This window comes from Glycine max, chromosome 16 (genome assembly GCF_000004515.6).
Source record: "Glycine max cultivar Williams 82 chromosome 16, Glycine_max_v4.0, whole genome shotgun sequence".
Taxonomy (NCBI): domain Eukaryota; kingdom Viridiplantae; phylum Streptophyta; class Magnoliopsida; order Fabales; family Fabaceae; genus Glycine; species Glycine max.
Genome location: NC_038252.2, coordinates 7,232,874 through 7,248,593, shown reverse-complemented (window position 1 = coordinate 7,248,593; position 15,720 = coordinate 7,232,874). Strand labels below are relative to the sequence as shown.

Here is a 15,720-nt window from a genome sequence, read left to right as displayed (position 1 = left end):
ATTTAACGGTAGGAACTTATTTGCATAACAGATGTAAAGATAGAGATTGTTTTTTACATTAAAAAAAAATAGGGATTAATTTGCAAAATGGATCAAAAGTCAGAGACCAAAATGTCTATTCACTCCAACTTTTTATAAGTCTCACATAGACCCCACTTTTAAATATTCCCCCCCCCCCCCCTACCCCAATGTACACTTCCTTCTCCCAAGGTACATTTCCTCTTTCTTTCTTTTTTCTTTTTTTTTTCTTCTCCCAATGTACACTTCCTTTTTCTTTTTCTTCTCCTACCTCTGTCGTGACCTTTCTTCTTCTCCACCCCTCCACCTTCTTCTTCCTTTTCCTTCCTCCCTCCCCCAACCCTTCCCCTCCGTGGCCTCGTGGACCCCCTCCCCTCCGCGGTGACAACCTCTCCCTCCCTTTCTTCTCATACGCTATTTCTTTCTTCTTCCTCCGCCGTGACCTCCTTCCCTGCCGCCCCACAGCTTTCTTCTTCTTCCTTCCCCTCCGTCACGGCTGTGACCTCCTTCCCCCTTCCCCTCCACTGCGGATGCGGCCTCCCTTCGCCTCCCCTTCTACCACAGTCTCCTCCCCCTACGCCGATATATGTATTTTTTTTATGGTCTATTGTTGTTATTGGTTTCTTCTTCATCATCATTCCATCTCTTCTACTGATCTTTCCCACGTTTTGTTGTTATTGTTAGGGAAAGAGAATAAAAAAATTATTTTTTTAACAGTGTGCATATCTTAAGGGTTCTTGTACAAGAATCCATTCTCCATGTTGGAGATCTACCCAACCCAACTCCTTTATTGGGAGGTCTAATGAAGACCAAATCTTGAGTTCAAAATCCTTATTCAAGATCTAACACTAAATATGCTTTAAGATGTTTGAACAAAGTTTCTTTCTTGAGATTAAAATTTTAGGATATTACATAACTCACTGGCAACCAACATATACACATAAATTTTGACACCACCACAATATACACATGCAAGGTTTGCGTATTTACTATTTTATAATTGTTTCTTGTATATCTAATGCAATCTAAGATTACAAATATAATGACATGAACAATATAATATTATTTATCATACAAGTGAATATATACACTGTCATCACATAATGTTTAATTACTAGATAATTGATATTACATTATATATAAAATACTTGAGTGAATATGAAAAATGAGTAAAATACTTGGTAACCAATTACACTTTGGATAATTGATTACTCAAGCTTAGACTTCAAGCCAAATGGGAACCAGCTTCAAGCGTAACCAATTGCACAAGAATGGTAAGCTATTACAATGGAGTGCTCTGCTTTCCTGTTTGTTGTCAAACTCCTGTTTTTATTGATTACATGTCACTTCAATTGATTAAACACATTCAGACTCAAACCCAGAAACGTGAAGAATAAAATAACCGATTACATTGAGCTTGTTAAATAATGAATTTTTTATATTCTTATCTCTTACCATCTCTTTTCGAAAACCCAATTTCATATGTGAGTGAAGAGAGACCTCAGAAGTGTCCTAAAAGAGCTTTGATCATCCTATAACATGGTTTGATTCGTTCATCATGGATCAACGTTATGTCATTCATATGGAGCACTCTTTAGCCTTCATTGTTGGCTTTTCCGTACAACTAGGTGTATCCTAATCCATTTTCTTTCCAATTTTTTTGTTGGATCTTGTTCTTAGATAGGGTTTCTAAGGAGATTCTATATATAGGCAGTGCCAAAGGAACTTAGTGAGCATGAGAAACCCTAACCATTTTAGAAACTATTGAACACACAATTGGAACTGCTTACCTTTTCTCGGCGTGAGACGGTAGAGGAATCTGTGTTCATGTGGACGCACTAGAGGTTCAACTCGTGTTTGCAGGACTAAGTGATTCAATGCAATATCACACTCCAAGAGGTAAATTCCAACACAATTTTATGCTCTTCAACAAAGATCTTGTTTTGGCTAACGTTTGCTTCAACACGATTCTAAAATTTAAATCTGTGATCAAGTGATTTGTGAGCTAAAAGAGAAAATTTGTCTCTCAAATGTAATGGGTTCCTAAGTTACCCCAAAAAGTAGTTGGTTGAAAGTGAATTGTAACAAGATTTAAAAAGATATGGGACTAAAAGATAAATGAATTTGAAAATAGCAAGATAGAAACAAAGTAAATTAGAAGAAAAATAGCTGAAAATAGATAATTGTATTGATTGATTGGTTTGATTGTTTTTTCTAAACATTTTTTCAGGCACACTTATACAAAAGATATGAAATTATTGTCTTAAGATCATGCTTGTCCACGTTAGGCCACTATGTAACTGCGATATTATTGATTTCAGCTCATTTACAAAGGCTTTGGCTAATCTTATCTTCATCCATGATCTTTTGGCTCTGATTTTTGCTCCTATCTTCGAGGCATACCTAATTAAGCTTATCTTTCACTAAGACTCTCTCCTTAACCGCCTAGCTGATCATTACAAGTTTTTTGGACCCATGACAAGGGAAGATCTTATTGACTTTGGTTTGACTCTAACTTTGGCAAATCGCAACCATTTACCGATAATAAATACAAAATAACTTTGAATTTATCAGTATTTATCTTCATCCTTCTAATTCAGCAACAATCTTATCTTTTAGCTTTATCATATCCGCTAATCAAAATAATTTTTGAGTGATAACAAATCTACTGATGGGTAAGTTTTAGTCACAATTGTTTTGGTCCGTGTTACCAACAATTGGTAGCTCATTAATTTGCCACATCATTAAAAAATTTGATGTCATGTGTATTTATTTTTTATATTTTTGTAAATCATGTTTTTAAATCGTTCATCAGCAAGACAATGAGATACTAACGTTGTTGTTACGTTAGCCGATAGCATTGTTACTTGACAATGAGCTACTAATATGTCAATATCCAGGACTCAAATTTAAGATTTCTAGTTAAGTTGAAACAATATCAATTGATCCACGCGTTTAATGGTAGTTATCTTGTATTTAAAGTGTGAAAATTGCCAAAAAAAAAAGGAAGGGGTGCACTACCCAATCACAGGTTTTCAGCACCATGAAATCACCTAGCATAAGGATCTCTTTCGTGGGTTTTGTTTGGCTTCTTCTGGTTATGATGGATGTATGAGTGTGAACTTCAACAATGTTACTGATATATTTTTATGTTGATACAGGAAATAATCAAAAGATTGAAAAGAGATCTCAGTCGTTAAAATATTTAAAACCTGGTGTTTTAATGCAATATTTCCACATACTCAATGAAGCAGAAGGAAAAAGATCTTAGCCCTTCAAAAATTTTAAGTCACATATTTAATGGACATTGAATGAAATGTAGATGTCTATTTTCTTGAGAAATGGAGACGAGCCCGACTCGCAAATAGTAAGGATTATTGCCATGTCTATTCCGCCTTGTTGAAATCCCGTAGTGCCATCCTATTTTCACCCTTTTCGGTTTTAAACAATTTCATTTTAAAAGAAAATACTATAAACAATTATTTTTCACATATTCCTTCTATCTCTCTAATGATAAAATCCTTTTAAAAAATTGTTTCACTTTTTTATAAGATTTTTTAAAATTAATTTTTAGATACATTAATTATTTTTTTCTTATATATTTTTATTTAATTATTTTCTCTCTAAATATTAATGAAAAATAAATAAATAAATAGATAGAGAAGAAAGAGTTAATTTTGAAATTATAATATAAATAATTAATAAATTTAATGTGATAATTAATTTTCTTAAAAAAATATGAATTAGTTGAAAGGATGTTATAGTTAGAAACGAAAGAAATTTTTATTATTATATTTTTTATTTTTTTTTATAAAATTAGTGAGATTTCCAATGCACAGGACCATCCCAGTTCCTTTTTAAATAACAATTTATAGTTATAGTTATATTATAAGTTATTTCTTATAATAAGGAACATAAGTGATATCATATTTCACACAATAATTTAATTTATTAAAATATAATTTATAAAAATAAATAATTATATGTAAAATTATTTACTCCGTGCATTTTATATAAATTAAAATGGTAATTGAAATTCATTTTAAGTAGAGAAAAGGAATCCAAGAAAGGGGCCCCCAAACCATGAAAATTGAAAATCATCGAACTAGATTTGGGCAGCCACCTCGCAACAAATAAACTTTCCGTATCCGTGACGAACGCGCGTATATATATATAATGTCAAACTTAGCAATCTTTTAGCCATATCTAATGGGTGTAATTTAACCCATTCATTTTTATTTTTTTTTATCTTATCTTAATTGATTCTTACAATATCATACATTATAATCAAACAACTCATGTATATTTAATTCAAATGGTATAATTTTAAACAATTTTAAATTATTTTCTTAAAATAATTCTTAAATAGCAATATTTTTATTTACTTTTAAACAATAATTGTTTACATAAATAATTATTAGGGGTATTTGGGATTTGATGGTTTGATTCGATTTTTCATCGAAAAGTTATGTTAATCAAACTTAAAAAAATATATGTGATTTAATTTTCATTTAAAATAAAATTTAAATTAATTCAAATCAATGTTTTATGGTTGATTTGGTTCGATTTTTAAAAAAATTTCTGAAATTTTATTTTTAAATTTATATATTTTTTTTCATATTTTAAATAAAATTATATTTAAATTTTTATAATAATAATGTGAAACTTATTAATATATTAAACCTTTTATGATAAAAATATGTAAAATTTCATCTATTTAAAATAAAATATATCTTTAAAAAGTTATTTGAAAAAAATATATATTATATAAATTTCATATACATAATATCATAAAAATATTATAAAAATTAAATAATACACACATAAAATTAAAATAATAAATATTAATATAAGTGTTACGATTTGGTTTGATTTTAAAAATAAAAAAGAAATAATTTATTTTAAATTTTAGTTTTTTGAGTAATTTTTTATTTTTATTTTGAATGGATTTAAATTTAAAAATTTGTAATGATAATTTTTTATATAAACAATCAAAATTTAATTTTAAACAATTCAATTAGCATACGCTGTTATTATAGGGTACAATATTTTCATAATAAATTTCAAGTTTCAACATTCCACGTGGCAATGCGGCAGTGCATGCCAACCATGACGTGGGCAAATCTACCAAGTCAATTGTTAAATCATTGAAGCTTCTGGAACGAGTTAATGCCGACTCAAAGTTTATTCAATTTCATGATAATAATAAAAATGATCCATAAATGACCATTAATGAGAAGTTAATTGAGACTCCTCTTTGTTTTACAATCTTAAAACAAAAATTAAGGAAAAATATTGCTACTCCAAATTGAAAGAATAGATAATTAGATATTACAACAATGTCAAATTTTATTAAAAAAACAAGTCAACGATCAACAATATTGTATTAAAAAAAATTTAATGTTCATATATTATCATCCTATCATAACAAATTTATTATAAATTACATAATAAATTGTTATTAAATAAATATGTAAAAAATTTTACATCATCACTTTATACCTTTTTCTTAATTTTTTTTATCAAAATAACAATCCACACATTAATTGGATAAAGCCACTTCCCATTATCAAAAAATATAACCCTTTCTATTTAATTTATTTCTCAAAATAGAAACGTTCCTTCACCAACAAAAAAAGTAGCCCAAAACCGCAACTCACCGCTTCGCACGTTTCTTCGATCATTATCCACATTCCTCTTCTCCTCATAGGTTTCTAATCTTTAATTCTCCTTTCCCTTTCTTTTTGTTCCCTTGGCCCTTTAGTTATTATTGTCTGCAATGCATGCCTATGATTTTATTTTTTTTTTCTTCAGAAAATTGTTACATTTTAACGTCCATACATTCAAATTTCTATTATTTTTATTTTTATGTCTTTTTTCTACGTGCTTCAATCTGTCGTTTTTTTATTTTGTTTTTCCAGTTTATTGTTAATGGAAATATGCGTTATTGCTCTATTACGGAAAATTAATTAGCTTCAAACTTAGGAAATAGTTGCATTTCTATTTCACTCAGCGATATTGTAGCATTGCTGGGTACACACATGAATTTGCAAAAAGAACTGTTGGGTTCAAATTTAACTAGCTTTACACTGTGGTGTTGTGTATATTGGGGTCACATAATCTTGGACCAGTTATGGAAATTAATTTGTGGAGTATAGTTAACTAATTGCTAGTTTACATTTTGATCTGCACTGCCATATATGATGAGTTTATGTTAGTAGACTAGTTCATCAAGAAGTGATTCTTGATCAAGGAATTATATTCTTGGATTTTTTTTTTAACACCAAATTGTAATCATTTTATAGTATTCCTTCACTGGAAGCATGATAATCCCAGGAATTTCTTGATGCAGCAGAATGTGGGATCTATATACTGACAACTGTCAATCAATGTTTTATACTTGTGGTTGTATTGTAAGAACAGTAGTGGCAGGTAATTGAATCAATATGTGGTTTCATTTGCAACCATAGAGACCTCAAAAATCACAATATTGTGGCTGCAGTTGTTCTGGAGCACAATTTAAAACCCTGCAAGTATCAGCCATACTTGCTCAAACTTGTCATGTTTTGGTTGACATTGCTAGTGATTTATCAATAGATTGTACTTTTGGCTGTAAAACACTTACCTAGTGGCTACTTTCTCAGTTGTAGTAAAAGGAATATTTTGGAAACAAAAGTGTGTAACTTTAATATTAGCATCATTGTTTATCTATCAGGATGGAACAGCAGGATATGGCTGATACAACCACCCTTAGTTATTGGTTAAATTGGAGGTTCTATCTGTGTGCAGTTTGTGTTTTGCTGTCTATTGTCCTTTCATTTCTTGTAATATGGAAGGATAAGGGTTCAAGGAAATTCAGATCTGGAAAAGGAGAAAATCAGGAAGATGGGACTTTGTCTGGTGATGAAGCATGGAAACCATTCCTTAAAGAAATTCACCCAGTTTGTTTGCTAGCTTTTCGTGTTATTGCATTCTCTTCCCTGTTGGCATCTCTAGTTGCCAAAATTCATATTAATGGCAGAGCCATATTTTTTTATTACACTCAGTAAGTATTCCCTTTCTCTCGATGTTTCTCTATATTTACATATGAGTCTTGTCACACACTTATAGTGGTGCCATACTGCCATGAAATTGGTAGCTACTACCTTATTTTCTTAGTTGGTGACTTAAAGCTATACTAGAAAACAAATTCTGCATTAAGCTTTATAAATTGATTTCAAGTCATGTATGGTTGTTTAGCTTAGTTTTTTTTTTTTCCAATTTCATTTCAGTGTTGTTCATTTCTTTACCATTTGCTTCGAACCCTTCTGATGATGACTATTTTGGATTTCTTGCAGGTGGACCTTCACTCTGGTTACAATTTATTTTGGGGTATGGCTTGTAATTTTTCTTGGAGGCCTTTAATGGAATCATTCCTGTTCATATATCTCATTGTACCTCTTTATGATGCTTTTATAGAAAGTGTAATCTCTGAAGTTGAAGCATATTTGGATCTCACAAGCTGAAATTTCTTTGTGTAGTTTGCATCTACGCTATCAGCGTATGGGTGTTATCGGCATAACAAATCAAGCACCATCAATAATGTTAATGTTGCTAGAATAGATGTAGAGCAAGGGCCATACATGCCTTTCTTACACCAAGATACATCCAACCTGTCTAGAATGGAACACCTTGCTGATCCCCTTGCCGAAATACAGAAGAATCAAGTTGCACCCATCTGGAGTTATATTCTTCAAATTTTATTCCAGGTATCAACAAGAAATCAACAACTTTAGGTTTATAGAGAAACATATACACATGTTTGTTGTCAAATGAAAATCAAACTCAATTGTCACTTCTTTTCTTTTTTCCTTTATTTGTTTTTGTTTAGTTCATATGTTTGTGTGCACTCTTTACCATTTTGATGTCTTTCAAGTGTGACATCTTTTTTTTCTTCTTCTCTTTCTTTTTGTTTTGCACTTTGGTATTTTGTTCTCTCCTTCAAATGCATGATTTCACTAAAGATTCTTTGCATAATTTACTAATTTGTTAGGTTGGCAATGTATGCAGAGTAAATCTGGCACTTTTGGACATCATTGCATGAAAAGTGGATCACTTTTGCATCATGTTGTTAATGATGTTCAACTGCATACTATAAACCTGAACATATACATCTTTTTTCAACGATGTCGATAATTTAACTTCTATCCATGTTCACTACAACGTTGCATTAGTTTCTCCTAATTTTAACGTGTTTGGTAATGTCTTTAAACAGATGAATGCAGGGGCAGTGATGCTTACAGATTGCATTTATTGGCTCATTATATTTCCATTTCTTACTCTGAGGGATTATGATTTTAACTTTGTGAGTAGAAACCTTCTGAAGATTGTTATACTTCATGCTTTCTTCTTTCTTTCTTTATGCTAAAATTTATTGTTTCTTAACTTACTTTACTTTTTGCTTACATAATGTGACATTGACCTGTTAATAGGTTTGAACTTGGGGCTCATGGTGAGCCAGTTGATATGATATTTTGTGAACAAAATGAGGTCAAGCATTTACTAGATTTTAAAGGAGTTTCTCATAATTCATTTTATATTGGGATTTGGGATTTAGTAAGATTTTGGGTACATATGATTGCTAGAATCCTAGAGTTCACCTTCAATGGGCACTTCAAAGTGATGATTCCTGAGGCCATGTATGTTTTTTATCAAAACATTTTTGTTTGTGATATGCTTGTTATCTTGCACATTTGATATTTGGTGAATCTAAAATCAATATATTATGTTTTGATAGGAGACATCAAAATAAGTTCTGTGGTCAATATAATGGTCAGATTTACATAGAAATTGGAATCTTATTTCACTCAAAAAATACATTGAAGATGTCAATAATTTGAAACAATAGAAGTTCGTAATTCCTAACCCTTTCATCAGATTTTTATAGCCTGGTGTATATGCTACACTATCAATATTGAATGCCTAAACTGCAACCATGGTTATATTCTTTGCAGGGATATGCAATGTGTTCCTCGACTTGACCCTCCATCTGAGGATTCTTAATTACAGAAATAAATACTAACCACATGTTTAGTAGATTTTCATAGAATTAATAAAGCTAGATAATATGGTCTTGATATCATTGTTTTTGAACTAGTGCTATTGTTTTCTTTTTTCTCTCATTGTCTCCTAATGATTTAATCTGATCAGTTCTCCATCCTGTGTAGATGACAGTGAACATGCATACTCTAAATGTTGTTTTCCTCCTTGGAGATGCAGCTCTAAATTGTCTGGTGAATATTTTCAGAATTTTTTACGATCCTTATTTGGGATTATTGCATGAGATATTTTAAATTAGTTTAACCTACGTTTCAGAAAATACACTGGTTTGGAATGTCTTTCTTTGTGTTATGGACAAGTTTATATGTCATTTTTCAGTGGACTATTCATGCTTTCATCTGGATTTGGTAAGCTATGCAATACTTTTGCATGTCAAATTTTGCACAGACAGTGGTTTTTACAAACAATGGTGACAATTATCATTTCTACAGGTGGCCATACCCATTCCTTGATGTGTCATTGCCCTCCTCTCCATTATGGTATGCCATTTTTCTCTGTAGTACACATTGGGATATTTTCAAATTAAATGAAATGGTGGAAAACGTTATTGAATTTACGATTTTACATCCAGGGATTTTCATAATGTTGTATGTTTTCATTTTTCAAGCAAAACTTGTGGATTTGTGGAAAAAGGGTGTTTCCTTTTTTATTTAATGTTTTATTATGGAGTTTTTAAGTAAAATGCACTTAGGAATCGCAAAAGAAAGTGACAAGTTTCACTAGAATGAAATTTGAGGCCTTTGCATATAACACATAGCATTTGTACTTGTAGCATGATATCCTAGATTGTTTCCAGGGTCCTTCTTTTTCCCCTTCTCCCCATGAATGCCTAATCCAATATGTTTTCTATGACCTGTAGGTACTTGTTGGTTGCATTGTTACATATTCCATGTTATGGCCTGTTTAAACTGATTGTGGATGTGAAATATTATTTCTTGTCGAAATGGTTCCCTTCCTCTTGTCAGTCCTAAAGATTGAGTGGTATCAGAGTTGGACCGCATAAGAGCCAGAAACAGTTTAGCCACCAGCGGCGAAACTGCATCTAGCGCTCCCAGCAGCTGCATAGTGAATGGTTATGGCTCTTTCACATGCTCTTGGCTCAAACAAATTACTTGTATTAAGCCAATATGGTAATTAAGCCATATTTCTAAAAAAAAAAAAACTAGTTTTGCTACCATTCCACTGCTTCCCAGAGTAAAGGGGAAGCAGGATTGTAGGATCAAATGGAGGAAGGAGCTCTTTATTTTATGGTACTATTGTTCTATTCCTCAATAGTTGGAACTTGGAATCATGTTTGCTGTGTGATTATCAGAATACCTTTCAACCTATGGAGTCGCAGGTGTAGATTTGTAACGATACATTCCCATAAATACTGCAGAACTTTGTAACATCTTTGTATTGTGTATTTCACATTTGGGAAAGTTGATATAGCTGAACTGAAAAAGTGTTTACGATTCTGTTTTAAAACTGCCCATCAGCAGCACTAACATAATAAGGTCACTTGTCCTGTTCACGTTTCACTTGCATGCATGTGGCCATTATACTAAGCTAGATAGGTGCAAGTTTTTACCCGTTGTTTCTTGCTGCCCAAAATCATAGGGAAAATGATAATACAAACGGATTTTGTTTTTTTTTTTTTCATCAGTGCTATAAAGAGTGTTAACTCAAACATCACAAATATGATACCTAAATTTTGAAGTATTGATTATACTATTGCCATGGTGATCTTCAGTTGTCCAAATATTTATAAGAGATCATGAAATTATGAGTAAGATTTATCATTTCATGAGTCATAATATTAAATAAAAAAATAAAGTAATAATAAAGATAGTATTAAAAAGAGTGAATTAAAGAATATGATACTAGTATGACTGATAGTCAGTTGGTATGACTGATAATCAGTTGGTTGGGCAGGTGTCAACAAAAAAAAAATAGTAAGAGGACATTTGTTTTACGGATAATTTATTTAGTTCCAATATTATTATTCATAGGAATAAAGCTTGCAAATATTATTCTGAGTATATTATAAAAAATGTGTTTGGTTAATTACTAAAAATGATTGGAAATGTTTTTTATATTCTCAACAACAACTAAAATCATGTGTTTGTTTAACATTTCCCCCCCTAGAAATATATATAATAATTATTGAAACATTCTTATAGTTAAAGTTAGTTAAAAAAAAATACATGTGTTCAAAATAGGTACAAATGTAACAACTCAATGAAAAATCCAAAAAATGATGTCAAAAAAGTATTGTGAATAAAAGAGCAGTTTCCGTTGAGAGATTCTTGTTGAGATAAGAGCAATAATTGTCTATTTAAAAAAGAACATTAGAGAAAAAGTAAAAAATCATTGTAAATAACATACATGAAATTGGCGGTAAATGAAATTATTGGAAGAACAAAATGTGTGGGAATCAAAAGAATTACAACATATACATGAGGGAGCATTAAGAAAGTAGTGGAAAAACGAATAGTAAGAAGGATATATGTATATTTTTATTCACCAAGAAAATTCGCAGGATTAATAATTTTATTATTTTGTAACAAACCCGGATAAATTATTTCCCTTTTATGTTTCCGGGACTAAAAAGTTTGTCTCTGAAGCAAACATCTCCTAGTATTACTTTTTTAAATAATGGATTAAGCAAATAATTTGGGTTACGGTGAAAAAATTAATGTTTAATTGTTATGCATATAAGTGTAATAATGTCAATAGTTAAATTTATGCGTAGGGTAGATTCAATAGTGTGTGTTTGGATGGAGTTTTGTAAGAGAAATTATAGCGGATTTAAAATATCATAAATCAAAATTATCTATTTTGGATATAAATTCAAAGAGTTTTAAAAATGATAGAGATTTTATAGGGATTTTTTAAAGTAAAATGAAGAAATTTGAGATAACTAAAATGTAAGACTCCTCTAAAAAAATGCCAAGACTTTGAAATTATTCTCTTTTTTACAATTTCATCATCAATTCTCTCACCAAACCGTCTATTGGAAGAGCATAAACACAAAAAACACACATTTGGTAATACTGGTTAAAAATTTTGTGCAGTAAGAGTGGTGGAGGTGAGTCTCCCGTGCAACAGAGATGAGCTTCTGGCATGGTGGCACGACTCTCGCTCAGGTGATGCTGAGTGAGGGGGTGGAGAAGGGGAGGAGAGAGAGAAGAAAGAGAATGAGAGTCTCTGCACTAGTAGGATCCATTATGATTTCAGATTGTGTCTAAAAGTTGTCTCTTTCCCTTGGTGGAGGGGTTTTTATAGGAACATTCTGGCAAGAATGGTGGTTAGGAGGCACATGGCCTCGTGAGGCAAGGATCTCGGACGCTTGTGTCGTCCGAGATACCCCCATAACAGTAGTCCCCCCAGACTGGTATTGTTCATAAGAGCAATGCCAGTTTGGTTATCCGAGATGGTGACTCGGTAACTGGTATTGTTCATAAGAGCGATGCCGGTCTGGTTTTCCGAGATGATTATCATTCGAGATACCCTCCCGTAACAAAACTCAACCTGATTGCAAGCTTCAGATTTACAACTGACACTTGACTCTTAACGATAAACAGTTCCATTACAATACTAAAATCTCATTAACAGATCCGTCATATTTGGTATATCCAAATACAAAGATCGAGTAAAAATTTTAACCAGAACTAATCATCGGCACACTTTTGACTTGTATGAAAAAGAAAGCAGAGTCTGGGAAAAAAAGGTTATGTGACTGTATGAAAACATCAGTTGTAAACAAAAATAACTTCATTCAGCAATAGACTTGTTTGACAGAGTTGTAGTTTAAAGAGAATCACACAGGAATACACACATTAGTTTCTGGGACCTGAATTATATAACCGACCCAACTACTTGGGTTTTTATTTTTATTTAACTGCATAACCTAGAAATGGGAGATCCTTTAAGCAGTTGATTTGGCAACAGCTCCAGCAGATATCAGCAGAGGAACCAGCTTCCCCTGAGTGTGCAGGGCAGTTGTTGCTGCATAGAAACACAAGCAATTTAACACTTTATGAGATGAAACCTAATGATTAGAATCTTGCAGAGATCTATAAAAAATCTAAATCTTACAGTCACAGCCACCAATGTGGTTTCCACCAATAAACACATTAGGCACGGTTCGCTGGTCCGTCCACTCAACTAATGCTGCTTGGAGCTCTTTTCCATCGGCTGCACAATGTTCAACCACTTGGATTATAACACAAAATCGCAGACCCAAATCCTCTCTGCTCACTGCACTGTGCAGCAAGGAAAGAAAAAAAGATGCCGGATTCACATAGAACCCATTTGTCGGTGGGTTCTACTTGAAACCCGAGTCTTCCTCTCCTTGCTATAGGCACAGCAGTTGGAGAGACAGGACAAAATCACCCAGAAGGAAAACCAAATACTGAATTCCATTATTTCCATATATTCTATCAAAAACTATTATGGCTTCTCCAGCACGAGTGAATTGAAGCAACATGCAATTTGATTATTAGGAAAATAACTGGGAACTGTAGTTTCTTGTGACAAATCAATCCCTGATCAGCTATATTTTTCATACCAACTTTAGCAAAAACTATTCCAGCATCATTCATATGTACTCTATAAGAACCAATACCTCTCTAACCTTCTAAATTACCTTAATACAGAGTCTATACTAAAAACACACACCAAAACCTAGAGAGAGGACCAAACAATGCCAAAATTCACCCTTAGCAATAACAAAGCACCGACCAAAACCATATAATGTTATTATTATTCATTTCAAATAGTGACAGCGTAAAAGCACTGTTTCACCCCCCAAACCATTAACAGCCAGGGAGTGGCACAAGTATAACTCTGGACAAGAGAAATGTCAGTATCACTTTCTCTAGCACACTCTTTTGAATATACAGTATATTTAACCAATAAATGTGCTCAGCTACTTAATATGATTCAAACATACTGTTGCTACGTATGATATTTATTCTTGGAGGCATGTTTTTAGGGAAGCCAACCAAGTGGCCGATGTCTTTGTGAAGCATGGACTTGGTTTGGCTGGAGTTTCAGTTTTTTTGATTTGGTTACTTCCTTTGCATCTTTTCAGGTGCTTGCGGATATATCTTCTGTTTGTTTCCCTGGTGGATTCTAATCTAGTTTTTTGTTTAGGGGCGTTAGCCCCTTTCTCCCACCAAAACAAAATATTTCAACCAATAATATTTAGCCCTCATGGACAAGAGAATATGAAAAATCTTGTGAACTAAACAAAATGCAAAAACATCAATCTATAGTTATAAGAGGAATTGACCGATTTCAAATGATTGGATTCCAGGGAGAGAACTCCCGTGAACTCCTTTTATTTCAAAAAATATTATTTTTTAATGTCTCAAAAAAAAAAAATTTGTTGTTGTTTTTTCTTCTGCAAGTAAAATCCAAGAATCCAAATTGGATTCTACCACTAGAGCAAAACATGACAGAAGTCCTGCATCTTATGTGGCATAATGGAACTCACAAAAAGTGATCCAAGAACCCAAAATGGATTCTTTTGGGTTCTTTCACTAAAGATGTTTTAACAAAAAACTAACAACATTTTTCAATAATAATAATAAAAAAAAGCATGCCGCGAAACGATTCGAAAACAGGCTGACTCACATGTCTTATCAGACAACAATTCGGTGGCGAACAGCTTCACGATTTTTTTAAATAAAAGGGTTTAGCGAAAGAAAAAGAGAAAAGAATTGAAAAGGGACGCACATTCAGTGTCGAGTTCGATGGCCTTGTAATTGGCACCGAGGTCACCGAAGAGCTTCTTCACATCGACGCAGAAAGGGCAATAGGTTTTGCTGCAAACGCAACCATAAAAAAAATTGATCGAGTCAGCATCACTTGAATTCACATAACAGAAATCAAAGAGAGAATCAGAGAGACCTGAAAACGACGACGGAATTGGACGACACGATCTCCTTAGCTTTGGGCAGAGCCATCTTCGATATCTCTTGTTTTCGTAGTGATTAGTTTTTACGATCTAAAACCTTTTTTCAGTCACAAAATGCTTCTTCTTATTTTTCACGCATTTATGTGGTGTGTGTATATATAGAGAAAAAAAAAAGGGAAGGCTTAATTCCACGTTTTATCCTCAATTTTCTAATTGGTGTATTTTATTCTTAATTTTTTTAAAAAAATTGAATTTTACTCTTATTATTTATTTATTTATTTATAAATAAAAAAATTGGAGTAAAATTAAAAAAAATAAAAAATTGGGGATAAAATTGGTAAAAAATTAATAAATTTAGAATAAAAAAATATAATTATTTTAATAATAAAATTATGTGGAGTAAAATTTACGATATTCTTAAAAGTTTGAAGAAAAATATATCAAATTAAAAAATTAATATGAAATTCGTATAAAAATTAAAAAGTTAGAAGTAAAAAGTAAAAAAAAAAAAAAATGTCATCGAGTACATACCTATCCCACTAGGAATGGAAATAGGTCAGGCGAGGTCTAGCCTACTTTGAGGAGGCATGAGCTTGACCTATAGCTTATCAAAGACTTTTATTTTAATTCGACTTGACCTTTTTAAAAGCCTAGCCTAGCCGGTAACCTATTTAAAAGTCTTCTTCACATTAATCTTT

General features: G+C 32.1%; 2 protein-coding genes across 4 annotated transcripts; one reads left to right on the top strand and one right to left on the bottom strand.

Annotated features, from left to right (window-relative positions):
* The first annotated feature begins 5,580 nt into the window (after positions 1-5,580).
* On the top strand, positions 5,581-10,553 carry LOC100815819 (uncharacterized). Of its 3 annotated transcripts, none has more exons than XM_026126203.2 (9): positions 5,581-5,728; positions 6,734-7,063; positions 7,356-7,389; positions 7,539-7,766; positions 8,273-8,362; positions 9,225-9,290; positions 9,436-9,464; positions 9,549-9,596; positions 9,977-10,553. In XM_026126203.2, the coding sequence occupies exons 2-9, from the start codon at positions 6,735-6,737 to the stop codon at positions 10,086-10,088; spliced, it is 936 nt and encodes a 311-aa protein (XP_025981988.1). In that variant the 5' UTR covers positions 5,581-5,728; position 6,734; the 3' UTR covers positions 10,089-10,553. The 3 variants fall into 3 exon arrangements, with proteins under 3 accessions (XP_025981988.1, XP_003547721.1, XP_006599104.2); XM_003547673.5 differs by having other exon boundaries at positions 5,582-5,728; positions 9,373-9,464; XM_006599041.3 differs by lacking the exon at positions 5,581-5,728 and adding an exon at positions 5,740-6,450 and having other exon boundaries at positions 9,373-9,464.
* Positions 10,554-12,857: 2,304 nt separating this feature from the next.
* Positions 12,858-15,148, bottom strand: LOC100305517 (uncharacterized). The gene is made up of 4 exons (NM_001249551.2): positions 15,016-15,148; positions 14,842-14,930; positions 13,198-13,296; positions 12,858-13,107 (listed from the first exon to the last, which is right to left on the bottom strand). Exons 1-4 carry the CDS (start codon positions 15,069-15,071, stop codon positions 13,028-13,030), a joined length of 324 nt encoding a protein of 107 aa, NP_001236480.1. The 5' UTR covers positions 15,072-15,148; the 3' UTR covers positions 12,858-13,027.
* Positions 15,149-15,720: the final 572 nt, after the last annotated feature.

Bases quoted from the DNA above. Each gene is read 5' to 3' on its own strand.
- LOC100815819 (XM_003547673.5), top strand. From the start codon at position 6,735: ATGGAACAGCAGGATATGGCTGATACAACCACCCTTAGTTATTGGTTA. The intron at 7,767-8,272 runs GTATCAACAAGA...GTCTTTAAACAG, and splicing joins TTCTTCAAATTTTATTCCAG to ATGAATGCAGGGGCAGTGAT. The intron at 8,363-9,224 runs GTGAGTAGAAAC...CATCCTGTGTAG, and splicing joins GGGATTATGATTTTAACTTT to ATGACAGTGAACATGCATAC.
- LOC100305517 (NM_001249551.2), bottom strand. From the start codon at position 15,071: ATGGCTCTGCCCAAAGCTAAGGAGATCGTGTCGTCCAATTCCGTCGTC. The intron at 13,297-14,841 runs GTGCGTCCCTTT...AACATTGTGCAG, and splicing joins CATCGAACTCGACACTGAAT to CCGATGGAAAAGAGCTCCAA. The intron at 13,108-13,197 runs GTAAGATTTAGA...GTTTCTATGCAG, and splicing joins CCACATTGGTGGCTGTGACT to CAACAACTGCCCTGCACACT.